Genomic DNA, 16,349 nt, shown 5'->3' on the forward strand with positions numbered 1-16,349 from the left:
GGAAAATGGAGACACGATGTATAGAATTAAATTTCTCAAGGCTGTTTTTAACGATAAGCAAGAGATGGTATGTCCAGATGCCGGGGCTTGCTTATTGTCTGTTTGCTTAGAAGTCCCTTTTGTCAGTTAAAGGCCAGAAGGAAATAGAATGTTGTTAAGAAGCATGGGGCCTCAGGGATGGTTTAAAACACTCAGATCCAGACTCAGGAGACTTGTGCCTATTTGGAGTCAGTAATTTATATATAATTGTTGAATACAGAATTGAACAAAAGCAGTAAATAATGTCTAAAATCCTTGTGAGTGATGCAGTGTAAGAAACGCACGTGGTTCTCATTTTACTCATGGAAGGACATCTGTCTAATGGACGTGCACTTGTGTCCACCAGAGTCGATCTGGTTACTTGCCATCGTTGCTCACAGTTTAACACCTTTACTCTGGAAATTCAGGAGAGAATTTGAAGTTGCTTTTAGTGGATTATATTCCTTTAAAAAGTTAAGTTTATTGTAAATTTGAAATGAACATAGGTGATAAACTTTCTTTGGAAAATAAATCTTAAAGTCACTTAAAAAAACCCACACACTCAGTTTGCAGTTAATGGTGTTAAGCGTTCAGCACATGGGAAATGCTGAAGCAGAGTGGAATTTACACACAGCCTTTCTGTACATATTCTTCAGTTACATCTGCTGCCTGAGTTAACTCTTTGGTGTTTCTAGTCGCTGTCTGCTGAAATTTCAAATTTGAGACCGTACTGTGTTTATACCAAAGGAACAAAACTGAAATTATGTATGTGATTATCTAATTGAGTCAACATCACAGTAAGCACTGTTTCACAGGAAAAGTCATTCTACAGTGTTAATTATTTAAGTTCACAGTTTCTTAAAGCTACATCATGATTTAGTAAAGGCTTCATTTTAAAAAATCTAAGTAGTATAATTTCAGAAGTTGAAGCTCTGCTTATTAGTTCATAGCTCATCAGCATTTTGGTTATTAGTTCTAATGTCTTATTTTCTTACATGCTATTGAAATAATATTATTTTGTTCATAATGGTAACTATGTACTTATTTTTACCTTGTTCCTGAAGTTTCTGCCATAATTTGTTTCATCACTTCCTTTTAAGTTTTAAAGTTTCTTTATGTACAACTTTGTAATGAGCATAATAAGTATATGTTATTTTGAATATGTGCTTAGCTTTAAGGAAAAAGGCGAATCACAAGAAGTTGGAGAGGTATGCTGAGTCTTAAGATTCTTAGAGTGAGAGCAGTGTCAAGTACCCAAAGAGTTAATGATACTGATGATTTATACATAATATATTCAGAAGTGGTGCTCCTTCTTGATGGAAATTTATCACTATTTTTGTCTGGTCAGATAGGATCAGCGTCATTAGGAAAAGAACAAAAGTTTTCCTGAAGGAACTCTCCAGAGTTGAGAAGAGAGGGAAAGAGGAAGTGTGTGTGTGTTGGGACAGGGAGGGGGGAGATGCATAAAGACTGGGGGCCACAATGAGTTGTGAGATAGAACGTTCTGGAGAGACTCCATAAAGACACTGACACAAGAGAACTGTTTTGTTATTCTGAACCTTTTAGATGTACGAGGGAAAAAACTAGTTAGGCACATCAGCGGGGAACGTGTCAGATGTTCACAGCTTTAGAAAGGGCGCTGACTGTGCTCTCGAGTGTCTGAAGGCGCACCTTTGCAGTGAGTGAAAATACTAATGTATGGACATACTTGACATCTTCTTACTTGTTTGTTCTGTCCTTTCTGTGTATATGTCCCTGTTCAGATCTAAAGAGGAGACGTGAGAGGATCCAAGAGTGTTAAATTTTATCAGTTACCAGGAATCCTTTGAAAAGAATAACAAAAGTGATTTAAGTGATTTCAATTTGTATTTCTTTCCATAAGTTTCATAGGAGAATTTACAAAGGAATCCCACTCCAGCTCAGAGGTGAAGTCTGGGCACTGCTCCTGGAGATCCCAAAAATGAAGGAAGAGACCAGAGACCTGTACAGTGTGAGTACTGAGGGCCAGCCTGGCGTTTTGAAACCATCAGTCACAGTTGGGGCATATTCGTAAGGAAAATTAACACCTGGTTGCAGCTATTCATTTGCAATGCAGTATTAGTAATAGGTTTACAGTGTCACTTTTAGAGGTTTTAGGAAAATAATAGCAGAATTCAGTTTATCCAGCAGCTGCGTGTGTATGACTGACTGTTTTCTTCTTTCCCCCAAGATTGTTATGGCATTTCTAGGTTTTATTATTCATTAATAAAAGTGACCAGCAAGACTTGTAAATTGGCCAGTGCATTAAATTTACCTCCTTGTCATCTCAGCTATAGCCTTTCTAAACCTAAATTTTATATTAACCTTTGGAAGGAATAAGAAATGTATATCTAAAAATAAATGTTCCTCTGAAAGTATATATAAATAGAATAAGTTAAAATAACTGAAATGAAGAAAACTTATAATTTAAACCCAGTATTAATTAGAAAAGAAACTTTAGAACACTCTTTTGATACCTTCCTGTTTATGTATAAGTAAAATTTCATCAAAAAGAAGGTACCCACGGTGCATGGGTTTATTTCTGGGCTTTCTTTCTTGTTCCATTGGTCTGTATTTTTGTTTTTGTGCCACTACCATACTGTCTTGATGACACTAGCTTTCTGGTATAATCTGAAGTCAGGAAGGTTGATTTCTCCAGCTCCATTCTTCTTTCTCAAGACTGCTTTGGCTATTTGATGTCTTTTGCGTTTCCATATGAATTGTGAATTTTTTTGTTCTAGTTCTGTGAAAAATACCATTGGTAATTTGATAGGGATCACATTAAATCTGTAGATTGCATTTGGTAGTATAGTCATTTTCACAATATTGATTCTTCCTACCCAGGAACATGGAATATCTCTCCATCTGTTTATGTCGTTTCTGATTTCTTTCATTAGTGTCTTATAATTTTCTGTGTACAGTTCTTTTGTCTCCTTAGGCAAGTTTATTCCTAGATATTTAATTCTTTTTGTTGCAGTGGTGAATGGGATTGATTCATTAATTTCTGTTTCTGATTTTTCATTGTTAGTATATAGATGTGCAAATGATTTCTGTATATTGATTTTGATTCCTGCAACTTTGCTAAATTCACTGATTAGCTCTAGTAAGTTTCTGATACTGTCTTTAGGGTTTTCTATGTACAGTATCATGTCATCTGCAAACAGTGAGAGCTTTACTTCTTTTCTGATCTGGATTCCTTTTCTTTCTTTTTCTTCTCTGATTGCTGTAGCTAGGACATCCAGAACGATGTTGAATAATAGTGGCAAAAGGGGATATATGTGTACCTATGGCTAATTCATGTTGAGGTTGACAGAAAACAGCAAAATTCTGTAAAGCAGTTATCCTTCAATAAAATATAAATAAATTAAAAGAATTTTTTTCATCAAGATGTAAGGTTATAAATATTGGTTAATTTAAGCAGTTATTTTTTTTTTAAAGCAGTTACTTTTTTTTTTAAAAGTAAGACTTTTTAAATTAATTGTTTGGACCCTCCACAGATTATGAATTTATGTCTTGGGATTTTAGAGTTTAAAATTATTTTAAATGGTTGATTAGATATTGATTTGGCCGGAAAGTTTGTTTGGGTTTTTCTGTAAGAGGTTATGGAAATTTAATGAGAAAAAAACTACTTTTCCTTCATCTACTAAGATTTTTCTCAAACAGTGATAATGGTGGTGGCTCCTGAGCCAGTGCTCTTACCTACTGTTTCTCCCGTTCTTTTAACTGTATCTCATTGTTATCTGTCTCTCTGGGGTCTTGTGATCTGTGTCACAGATGGCAGGGGTCTGGCCACAGTGGTGGCCTGAAGACCTCACCTGCAGCCTTAGCAAGGCTGAAGAGTGTTGTCGGCCAGACCCACAATGAGGTGGCTAGCTTTTCATCCAGGTGCTTTCCACTGTGCTTCTGCCCTCAGGTTTATAGGCTCATGGATCCTATTTCTGTTAAGTAAGTGTTTATCCTTTATTATTGTGACATTCGTGGACTTAGTCTCAGAGATTACCCGAGAAGTTGCTTACCTCCTTTTGTTAGATAAATATGCTTAATTTCCTGTATTCTGCCCTTAGCTTGTCACCGTTCTAGGACATAAATAGTCTTTCTGTTCTGTTACTTTTTTACCTACTTAACTGGGCTTTTCTCCTGCCATGAGGTCTTTTTTGTGTTAAGTTTTCTTGTCCTCTAGAATAATTCATATTATAGATATGTTTGGGTGTTTTTCTCCCTTTGAACTAAATTGTATTTTAAAGCATATTTTATCATGTCTGGTCAAGCATTTCCTTTCTGGGGAAGGGGGGGATGAGAAACAGAGGGCTGGAGAGGGCACAGACACGAGGAGGAAAATGCAGGGGAGTGGATGCCCTGAACTTGGGGCAGACCAGCCTTTCCCTTCACTCGACTCCCAGAACATCAGCAGTTGGGCACTTGTCCTCCTGAGCGGGGATCAGAAGAGTGTTTCTCTAGGAATCTGACCAGCCCAAGAAAATAACCCCCAAACTCCTGACTGCAGGGGAGGCCCAGTGAAAGCAGCTGGACCACTCTGCAGCGAAGACAGTTGTGAAGCCCGTCTGCACACACAACTTTCCATCAGCTTTCTTGTGTCTTCTTTCAAATACAAGCAAACAGTGAGGAGAGGAGCTAGGAGCTAGCATGGAAAATAGGGAACAAGTGGAAAAAGCAACTTATGGGAAACAGACCATAGAGCAAGAAAAAAACAGAAGAGCTATTGCTGATGTCTTCAGAGGGATAAAAAGAGATATTGCATCCATAAAACAAGTATAGGATGCTATAAAAGGAACATTCGAGAACAACAGAGCCTATGAATATAAAAGATGATAATAGAAATGAAAAATTCTAGAGGAGGGTTTGAAAATGACAAGTGAAGAAGTTTCCCAGAAAATAGATTGTGAAGTCAAAACTCAGTGAGTTTTTAAGATTGAAAAGATCCATCAAATGCCCAAACCTGTGGCTAAAAATAGATCCAAACCAAACACAGAAATTGCAAATTTCAGAACTCAGAGATAGAAGCTCCTTTCTTATAAAGAAGAAGGAATTAGAATGGCAACACTGGAAGCCAGAAGACAGTGAAGGTGGTGCCTTTTGAGTAAAAATATTTTCTAACTTAGAATTCTAAAATAGTCAAATAGCTAAGAAAGAAGGTAGACTTAACATGTTCAGAGTATCAAAAAAATTGATCTTCCACACGTCTTTTCACAAAAACTACTGGAGGCCGAGCTCCTCAGAACAAGGAAATAAACCAAGAAAGATGTGAGATGCAGGAGCCAGGAAACCTAAGCAAAGCAAGGCCTAGCAGATGTTTGTGAAGGGGAGCCCCTGAGAAGCCCCACTGAGTAGCTGGTCCAAAGGCCCGAGGAGCCGAGTCTGTGGGGAGTTGAAAACAGGAGGTGCCTGTTCTGCTAGAAGAGCCAGGAGAGGCTGACAGCAGCCTAAAATGAGCCTGGATCGAATCACCAACACTTTACAGAAAACGAAGCCAATCGAGAAACGAGAAGCCGGGCAGTGATAAGCCCCAAGGAAAACTAGAACATTATGTTGGAAAGAAGAAAGGAATCACCGTGAACTGCCTGGCTTGCCTGGGAAGAGTCTTAGCAACGCAAACTCCAAACATTTTCCATCCAAGTGAAAATCTAGCTGTCCTGAGAGGACGGGAGGGAAGGAGGCAGCAGGGTGGTGGTGTGTGGACAGAGGGGAGCCTGCACTGTGCTCCTTGTTATGTTGTTATTTTTGAACCATGGAAATGGCTTTCCTTAATCAAAAAAGTTTTTTAATGACAATTACTTTACTGTTTGTCATAGACTTTTTGACATTTGATTTCCATTAAAATGGCTTTCTTCTCTTTTTTTCCTCTTCAGAAATTAAAACACAGAGCACGGGGTTGTTCGCCTGATATCAGACAGATAGACCTTGATGTCAACCGCACATTTAGGGACCATATCATGTTTAGAGACAGATACGGTGTGAAGTAAGTAAAGTTTAATATTATAAACTATGACTAGCATTTACAAATAGTCTTCATCAGCTTGAAATGTGCGTGTTTGGACTGTCCTGTATAGGTGATGATTTGGCTTCCACCTCTGAGGGTTTACATTTTGGCAGATCCTTTGGTCCATATTATGTAAGCTTTAGGATATCAGTTAGCTTAAATTTTTAATCTTTGACATATCCGTGCTATTCTGTTTGCTATAAAATCATTTTATGATCTATAAATTCTTAAATATATGGTAGATACTCTTATTAAAAATCTCAGAAATGAGATTTTGTTACTTTTTGAGAACCGTGTCAGTAATAAATGCATTCTTAGACCCTTGATTCAATGCACAGGTGAAACTAAAAAAATGGGAAATGGGTGAATAAAATGACAGTGACTGTTTAGGAATGCAATGTGTAGTTTTGCTGTCCTCTGCATCAGTTAAGGTTCAGCCAGAGAAACAGAAACCAGTAAGAGATGTAAACTGCAGGATTTGCTGTGCGGAACTGGCTTACAGCGTGCCGGAACTGACTTACAGCGTGCCGGAACTGACTAGCAAGTTCAGGGTCCGTAGTGCAGGTGTCAGGAAGGGCCTTGGGCGCTCTTACGACCTTTTGACCGATTGCACCAGGGCTTCCCAGATTATGGAGGGTAATCTCCCTGACTTCAAGTCAACTGATTATGTGTTTTGGTTACATTTACAAAAGACCTGTTTCACAGCCACACCTCCATTAGAGTTTGAATATCTGGGGATTGCAGCCCAGCCAAGTGTACATAAGAAGCTCAGTATCACAGACCACACTCATCAACTTAATTTTTGAATAACGACAATAAAGTTGTACTTCCTTATAATATTCGGTACTTCCACAACTATTCTGCTTACAACTCAAAATATGCCAACCCCCTCCCGACAGAATGATGCTGAGTCCTTGGGGATATGTACTCCTTTTGCTTTGATACGTGTAACCTAAATGCTGTGATATAAAGTCAGCTATTATTAAACATCTTATGGTAGATGGGGACATAAGGGAAAAGAGAAGGAGCAAAGCACATTAAAAATATATATGTATATCCACAGACATTGATACCAAAATAAGGAAAACATACTCTTAACAGATGTAGTCGTCATCTCCGTGACTGGGCATGCGGTCCCTGCTGGTCATAACTTACTTACCTTCCACTTCCCATCCCGTGTACCCTTTGCCCTCAACAGGCACCTTGGCTGCTGGGGGCCCTAAACCTTTATTCTTGAAGAGTCTACCATTAGCAGTCCTGCCTGAATTTGATTGTGGCGGTGTTCCGTGGACTTGAATCACTGGGTTCGGTTATACTCAAAGGCACCTTCAGTTATTCTCTGTCCCAGACGTGCTCTTGCTTATGTCCACCGTGTCCTAGCAGCTCACCTTTCACCTTAACGACCAGGATCAGTCACCAGCCGGCACACTCGCCGCCTCCTTTGCCCGCTGATTGAGAGGCATGCGGAGCCCATAGTGGTAGGGGTGGCCAACCTGGCTCCCAGTTCGGTGGAAGTGTTTGTCTCCTAGTGGGGACACTCCTCTCTTTGGAGCCAGGACCTCTAGAGCAGCAGAGCCTAAGGTTGATGGAGCAGAAAGCAAACATGTTGTTAGTGGACAAGAGGCAACGGTGGGTGGAGCCAGTCCTGTTCCCACGCTTGGATCCTGGGCCCTGAATCCTGGCCAGGGGAGAGGTGATGCCAGTCCTGGAAGTCGATTTCCAGCGGACACCGCCCCCTAGGGGACGTGCCCCCACCCTGCAAGGTGATGCGGGATGCTGGCCCTGTGAATGAGGCTTCAGCAGGCTGGTCCACAGCTCCGTCCAGCCGGCCCCTTCTGTGGGGATGATTCTATAGTGAGAACTGAAAGAGGACACCAAATTGAAGACATGGTGATGTGCTTTGTGCTTTTTGTTATAAATCCTTTCTGTCAAAATGAGTGTTATCTAGCCTCAAGTTTGGGCTGTGTATTGTTTAAATTTGAGCTTGGGGTCATTTCTTTATAATAATAGTAGCTTTATCTGGATTATCTATTTATCATCAGTCAAACTGTGTGTTTTTTTTTTTTTAAGTTCCTAATTTTAAAAGTGAAAAAACTAAATTGTGTTCCATGTAAATTTCTTTCCTCTAGGCAACAATCCCTGTTCCACGTTCTTGCTGCATATTCTATTTATAATACGGTAAGTCAGCGCCTGCCTGCCTGCCTGCCTCTTTGAGCTGTGTTCTGAGCACCTGGAGGAAATCTTTGGGCCTCCTTCCTGAAAAAACCCCCTTGGCCTGTGTTGCTTCATCTCAGGACTGGACGGTCTGTGTGGACCTTCCCAAGGCTCCCTCATCTGCCCCAGGGTATCAGAGCAGAGTTGCTTGGAAAGTGGGAAGAACCACAGTAGGACAGCAAAGCTCACTTTTCCCCCCTTACTACAGATTGCTTTGTTTTGTGGTGGTGTTTTTCTTGTTTTTATTTTAAGCACTTAGGACTGGGAATTGGCAGGGCAAGAGGGGCAGGAAGTAGTGGCTAGATTAATTCTGTTTGACTCTTGGTGACTCTTCGTTCCCCTGGGGGGTTGCCTTTCAGAATCACATTTCGTTTATTTGGTGAGGTCCGGATAGCAGAACGTAGGTACCTACTTGCTGTCTCCTGGAGTAAGCCAAAACTAAACATTTTGGTATTAGAACATGTTATTCTTAAGGCATTGATTACTCTTGAGGGAGAGAGATTTGGGGGAAGAGATCAGCTAGTGTCAACGCCAGTATAGATGCCAAGTAAATGCTTTGCTGACCAGATTCCAGGAAGGACACCTTGAACCTTGAGGTGTACCATTTCTACTGTAATCAAAACCTTTTAAGTTACAAGGGACAGAAATTCACTCAACCTAGGGCAAGTTAAAAAGGAATTGATTAAAGGGACATCTCATAGAAATGAAGCTGAGGGTGGCTGTTGGAGCTGGAGGGTGAGAAGCCTACAGGGAGAAGAGCTCCTCTTTCTGTCCCGCTCGGGGCCACGTGGTGACTCTGATTGTCTCTGGAAACTGTTCATTGTACTGTTTCTCTCTTCAGATGTTTCTCTGTGCCTGCTTGTCTGTTTTTCTTAGGCTGCTTTGCAGCCATAGCCTCAATGTGGGCATTCTGTTCAACTACATACCACTGTATACGTAGTTGTGGCTTTATTCAGTTTTCCTAGAGAAACATGTGATTAATGAATGAGTAAAATTGTCATGCAGCTGAATTAATGCTTCCCTGGGGTTAGGGAATCCCGTTCCCTAGGGAATCCCAGGAACGGCGAAGCCTGGTGGGCTGCCGTCTGTGAGGTTGCACAGAGTCGGACACGACTGACGCAACTTAGCAGCAGCAGCCGGAGTTAGGTGTCCTCGTCTCCATGAGCGGTGGTTCACATGTCATGACATGGATCCCTAAGGCCATGCGATATGACATATAAGTGTCATTATGTGTAATTATGGGGAGAATGGGCAGTTCTCAGGGAAGGGGCTTAGACTGGAAGGGGTCCCCCAAAATATGTCTCTGTAAGGATCTGGAAATCTAGAGAAAAGACAGCCAACTGGGAACTGTGCAAGGAGAGAAATTTGCCAACATCTGAGCAAAGAGGAGGAATATTGAGCTGAGAATCACACATAAAACAGACATAGAAACAGTGCTCTTTACAGAAAGTGTAAGAACAGTATTGAGCAGAGGTCAGTAAAGTCCTTGTAGGTTAGCCTTGTCCACACTTCTGCATGTATCCTTCAACACAAACACAGTCTTTGATAGCATGTGGTTCAGTACTGTGAAGGCTATAATATTTCTCTGTAGAACTGCGCATTAAGTAATGTATTTAGGCCTTTTCTGTTTTCTACCTCAGTTTTTCATACCTGCCTGTACATGTAATTTGATCTTAAAACCCCCGGTTTCTCTGTTCTCGTTTCTCTTTAGGAGGTTGGATACTGTCAGGGGATGAGCCAGATCACAGCCTTGCTCCTCATGTATATGAACGAGGAAGATGCCTTCTGGGCCCTGGTCAAGCTGTTCTCAGGTCCCAAACACGCCATGCACGGTAAGAGGACCCTGAGGCTGATCACCAGCAACAAACAGGGGAGGGAGAGACTGGCAGGTTCGAACAAAGTCAGACTTGGGGGTGATGCTTGGTAGAGTCAAGTATAGAAACTTGTCTAGGGGCGTGTTTAATTCACTAGTATTTATTACTATTTTCTTATTTAATTCTTCTTCATTGAACTTTTCTAAGCTTTTCTGTTCAGATTTATAGTCCTTCGTCTTTACTACAAAATATACTATTGACGTTTTAAAATTCTTTCCTTACTTGCCCTGGTTAGGAGAAACTAGGTTTGGAAGAATTTAGGAAAAACTGAATTCTTGGAAGCTTTTGATCGAAACTATTAGACAGTTATGCCTTCAGAGAAATGTCTACTGTTGACTGGATATTGCGATTTATACCAGTTTGTTAGAGAATATTAATTGAGAAATGACACTGAGGTGTTTAAAGGAAAGGCCCACAGTGATTTGGTATGTCAAATATGTGTTTTAATTCTTTCAGACTTAAAATTGGTTCCATCTTACAGTAAAAAAAGCTGATAACATATTCTGGGAAGTTTGATATTTCAAAGCTTGCATAATTTTTTGGTTTTCAAGTTATTACACTGTTTTGAATAATATTTTTCTTATATTTGCCAAGCATATGCAATAAACTTAACTTGAGAGAGTTTGGATTGAAACTTCTCTTGAAAATAAAAGTGGTGTTTCTCTATATAATGCAAAATTATTTTCTCAATGCCATTGAGTGTGATGATACCAAATTAAAAACAGTTTTAACACTAATCACTCCGAGAATGGACCATCATTCTCTTTGTGAACGTTAAAGCTTCATGTGCTGGGGAACCTGCCACAGGTTAAAGTGATGTTTTAAATTTTCAAAACTATGACCTTCCATAGTTTATTAAATCTCACATTCTTACCATGTGCTTATTGTCGAAGCATTGTGTGTATGTGTATATGTTTGCATTTAGCTATCTCCTTCAGTGTTTGCTGTGAATTTTTTAAAAAATAAATACTGTCTACATGATAAGTGTTTCTGGACTCTCTGCATCCCATAAGTGGACTCCATTAGTAAGACACGTTACATTGAGCTGCCATTCAATAGTATCATTGCAAAAGGCATCTTGAAGAAACACAACTCTTCCTTATCAGTCTTTATTTTGCTTTAGCGTGAGATGGCATTGCTGATAATCTTGGAAGTACAGTGGAATATTAACAGCTTAAGTAGTGTGTAATTATGTGGAATACTGTCCAGTTTTAGAAAATCCATCTCTTTTAAGAAGCCTGGTAACTTGCTTGCAGTAGTTACTGTCAGCAGTCTAAGCTATGTGTGTGTACTCAGTCATGTCTGACTCTCTGTGGACTGCAGCCCACCAGGCTCCTCTGTCCATGGGATTTCCCAGGCAGGAACACTGGAGTGGGTTGCTATGTCCTTCTCTAGAGGAGCTTTCCGATCCAGGGATCAAACCTACCTCCCTTGTGCTTCCTGCATTGGCAGGTGGGTTCTTTACCACTGCACCACCTGGGAAGCCCCAGACTAATCTACAAAGCAGTACTTATTTTAATATTCTAACATTTACATTTACAAACCAGTTTAGGTCATTGTTATGGGTAAGTTTGTACCTAGAGATATTTGTTTCTAGATCTGCCTATGAAATTTTATAACTGAAGGCTACCTCAGTTCTTTGCATTTCCTATATGAAGCTGTTATCACTCACAAAAGTGTAATGTGAGGGCTAAAGCATGAGATTTAAAATACCAAGTCTGGAACCCCACTGAAAAGGGAAGCGGTGTTGGGTATCTTAGCATCCTTGAGCTCTGTTTATTACTGAAGGAATTGCCTTTTTCAAAATCAGACTTTGTCTTGAGTTTCTTCCAACCCCCACTCCTCTCAAATTGACCATGAAAGTGTCAGTAGAGAGAGAGAGTTTTGTGTTTTTTTTTAATGAAATTATTTCACCAGAAAGTATTACTAGGGGAGGAATTTTCTATCTCTGGAGATTTTTACACACTCCTTAGAAAGCTGAGAATCGGTTAAGAAATAGCCCTTCCCCAAGGATCATAAAGCAGTTCTTCCCAGCAGTGTTCCGCAGTTTCTTGCAGGGACATACTTTTACGTTTTGGAAACATGCGTTCTGTGGGGAAATATTGGACTCCAAGATCAGATAAGTCTGGGAGATGAGGTAAACCAAGAAAAACAAGTGTCTTTAGTCTATGAAACAACTTAGAAACATTCAAAAGCTCATATGCCTGTGAACATATGCAAAAAAGGGTATATGTGACATACAGTATTTCTCCTGGATTCTTTTAAAAACATAGAACACTTATTAACGTCTTTTGAAGTTACCTAGAACCCAGGCTGAAGAACCCATATGGAGAAATCAAATTCATTGTGTGTGCATCCTTTTTAATGGACTATTAGAATATCTGAAAGGAAACTTGTGAATAAAAATAGATGTAAATTTCCATGAGTTACATACACAAAGTTAATACTAACTTCCCATTTACAGTTACTTCCTAGAAATCTTATAGATTGTATTGCGTAATCATTTGGGATAGACTATGTTAACATTGATCATACATGCCCGTATGTTTTAGTTTATGTTACATATCACTTATAAAAAGGATTAAAAAGTGATATTAACCTGGGAATCATGGTTACTCTAATGATACTGTTAGAGTAAGCCCGAAAAAAGTAATACAGTGTTTGTTTTATATAATGGGGAAGCAAAATAAGTGATCAAGATTAGAATAATTTATAGAAGTGTGTGTTTACCCAGTACTTCAAGGAAACAGATAATCTTGATAAAAAGCTTCAGTTTCCATTTTTTCTTATTTTCTTATTTTCCCTTTTAATTCAGAAATACTCCGTCCTCTTATATATTTTTACAAGGTGATAGGCGATCCTTAGCAAACACATACTAGGCTATAAGTTTTCATTAATCAAAGCTTATACATAATTGTTACCTTGGAGAGAAGTAAAAATATTTGGGTAACTATTAGGTTTGTTTTTATTGTTGTTAACAGCTAAAAGATAAAAGAAATATGTTGCATTTTAAACTAGGGGTTTCTGTTGTTATTATTTATGAAGTATTGTTTTTATGTTTGTATTCTAGGATTTTTTGTCCATGGTTTTCCCAAACTCTTGAGGTTTCAAGAACATCATGAAAAAATACTGAATAAATTTTTGTCCAAGCTTAAGCAGCACTTGGTAGGTAGATATGACCTTGACTTACACCCACCTATACCAAGAATAAAGCTAGAAGCCTTGAGTGCAGCCATTGGTCCCCATCACTCTATTGGTGTACAGTCTCGTCCATTTCATTTACTGAGCAGTTCCAGTTGCTCACAGGACATTAGATTGGTGGAATTTAGTACCGCTGAACTATCACAGCCCTAACTCATAGCATCAGTCGCCTTTGAAGCTGATACATAATAATACAAACAATATAGTTTTTAAGGGTATGTGATTCCTCAGTGATTTAGGAGGTTTTTTAATTGCACTAAAGTATTTGCACTAAAATATTTTAAGGATCATACAGACTCGTCCTCAGTGAATCACATGCATACTCCTCTGAAAAAATACAGTAATTTAGTAAAGCAACGATGCTTCCTTTTAGAATATATTAAAAGAGAATCAAAGTGTTGTATTACAGTCTTATCTTATGAGGGGTTTATTCTCAGGGTGATTTTCAAAAGTACAACTGAGGAAGAAGAGAGAGTCAGAAGAGAAAAAGTGGAAATACCGCAGCACAGAGGAGATTCGTAATGAATGGTTTTGTTCAGCTGTGACAGCTGCCTCCAACAACCTGCCTAACTTTTAGTATTTATTATATTGTCATGTTTTGTGTGCAGCAATCCAGAAATTGTGAAATTTTTGTTTTTTCCAGGATTCTCAAGAAGTCTACACAAGTTTTTACACAATGAAATGGTTTTTTCAATGTTTCCTTGATCGGGTGAGTGTTTCTTTTAAAAGTCCAATCATAAAATTAAAAATACCAGACGAGGACAAACTGTTCATCTTATTTCTGTTTTGTTTTTAATTATAGACGCCCTTTACACTAAACCTCAGAATATGGGACATCTATATCTTCGAAGGAGAGCGAGTTCTTACTGCTATGTCTTACACAATCTTAAAATTACACAGAAGTAAGAAAGCATTTAATTATAAAGATTTCACAAAAGCTAGCCTTGTTTTAAATCTTGACTTCTCGTTACCCACCCAACTTCAAGGTCATTTCTTTTTAGTAATGAGTTTAAAAATTCTTTAAAATCAGTGAAGAAATTATCTTCAGTTGGTGGTTTTCCCTCGTTGGTTCTTCGTCGTGACTAGAAGCTTACTCCTTGCAAAACTCTTAATTCTTTTCTCTGTGTCAGTTTCATCTTCACATTTAAGTTGAATGTAGTATGTTGGTTTTACTACTACTAATATTCCTACTAGTTACTTGTTTCCATGGTGTGTGTGTGGGGGGGATGTCCCTTATTTATTTATTTTTTTTCTTTGATAAGTTTAATACGAAAAGGGAGAGACCAAAGAAGCCAGGCCCTTTAGTTAACAGGTCTACAGAGGGCGTTTTCTGTGATTGCTTCACCAGGAAAAGAGCATCCAGCCCCACGCCATAGACCAGAGTTGGGGACCCTCCCCCTATCTCCCTGTCTGGCTGCTTTGTGGCCTCTGTAGCAAGTACCCTCCAGGCCCACAGTTGTCCAAATGTAGCAAAAGGCCTTCAGTTGCAATATCGCAAGGGCTTGGTAAATAGGATATGCTGTGCCTTACTCTGAAAGTCAAGAAGTGAGAGTTGCTCTTTATGAATATGAGGGACCTTATTCACCTTAAAGTCTTAAACTACCCTTAAAACTTAGGCACTCCTTTTGTGACCATGCAGAGAAGGGAAGAGAAGCTCACGTGGGTGCCCCTCAGGCAGCACCTCCCGCCTGCGGCACAGCCTGAGTTCACGCTCACTGTATACTCCGCCCGCTTGCCTTGTTCTTGAATGGTCATCTCTTCAGTTTCCCAGCTCAGTGACACATTAGCTGAGTGCTTGGGGTCCTGTTCTCTAGTTTTCCTCCCCGCTGTGGCTTTGTTCTAAGAATGTCCTTGGTACTTTGATAGGAAATGGTTTGATTGCTTACTTGAAAAGCATGGTCTTCAGGAGCACCAGATTATTCAGATTCTAGATAAGACTGAAACTTTAAAATCACATCTGTGTTGTTTACTCTGAGAGAAGAGGATTCAGAAGTCTTGAGGTTCACGTCCCTGCCTCCCCAACACCAAACCACAGCCCTAAGATGAAGCAGTTTGGCAGTGAACTGCCTCCCAAAACTCAGATCTGTGGTCATAACCGCAGGAAGTCAGTCAGTCTCCCTCCCTCCCCTCTCCCCACCATGCCCTTCTCTTCTCTCTGGATTATGAACTGACCAAGATGTAGAACAGAAGCATACTCTGTGTTAAGGTATATACTTACCAGTTGAACGTTCCTTTAGCAGTGAGAAAGCCCCATAACTCTCTCCCTCCTCTTAAATTGTGTTTCACTTACGACTCTTGATTAATTTTGACAAGTAAAAAGTTCCTCTACTCTTTGTAAATTAACCTTAAACACAACAACTACTTTAAATCCTACTATCATTAGGTTAAACTCTGGAAAGCCTTTGCTGTTGTATACTCTTTCTTCATTAGGAAGACAGAGATCAAGGACTTATATGAAGTTCCTTCATCATATAAAGCTTCTGGGCCAATAGTTACCTGAGGCTCCTAAGATTTTTTCTTGTTTTTTTTCCTGATTCCCTTACCAATATTTAGAGGCATTGTTATTTAAAAAAGAAAAATCACACTGTGACTTTAAACAGTAAAAAAAAAAAGGCAACCTAAATGCCCAGTATTAGAAGACCAATTATTCATAAATTTAGAGCATACACACAGTGGATTCTTATGCAGTTGTTAATAATGACAGCATAAAATCATACTTGTTGAAGTGAGAGGTATCAGTGATACACACCATTGACTGGGGGAAAGCAAAGAGGTGAATAATGTGTAAAGTGTCATTTACTTCTGTAAGTTGAACTGCATGTACACACATCTGCTTGTAGGACACTGGCATAGTATCAATACAGATAAAATTAATAATCCAGATTTTCAAGAAATTCAGAGAGGGGCATTGGTGGTTTAGTGGTAGAATTCTTGCCTCCGAGATTTTTGAAAAACTCTGAGACAGTTAAAATACAGACCTAGAAGTGGCTATGCCTGTGGCAGTCACAGCTGTTATCAGAAAAACA

General features: G+C 39.3%; 1 protein-coding gene across 6 annotated transcripts in view; it reads left to right on the forward strand.

Annotated features, from left to right (window-relative positions):
* Window positions 1–16,349, forward strand: part of USP6NL (USP6 N-terminal like) — a 211,476-nt gene that overhangs the window by 181,230 nt on the left and 13,897 nt on the right. For all 6 annotated transcript variants that reach the window (XM_025000678.2, XM_059892656.1, XM_059892657.1 and 3 more), the window contains 7 exons: window positions 1,901–2,008; window positions 5,904–6,013; window positions 8,164–8,212; window positions 9,960–10,080; window positions 13,193–13,287; window positions 13,967–14,032; window positions 14,126–14,225. In XM_025000678.2, the coding sequence (XP_024856446.1) occupies window positions 1,901–2,008; window positions 5,904–6,013; window positions 8,164–8,212; window positions 9,960–10,080; window positions 13,193–13,287; window positions 13,967–14,032; window positions 14,126–14,225 (649 nt within the window). The remainder of the gene's footprint in view (window positions 1–1,900; window positions 2,009–5,903; window positions 6,014–8,163; window positions 8,213–9,959; window positions 10,081–13,192; window positions 13,288–13,966; window positions 14,033–14,125; window positions 14,226–16,349) is intronic.

The sequence above is a fragment of the Bos taurus genome, chromosome 13 (assembly GCF_002263795.3).
Source record: "Bos taurus isolate L1 Dominette 01449 registration number 42190680 breed Hereford chromosome 13, ARS-UCD2.0, whole genome shotgun sequence".
Lineage (NCBI taxonomy): Eukaryota > Metazoa > Chordata > Mammalia > Artiodactyla > Bovidae > Bos > Bos taurus.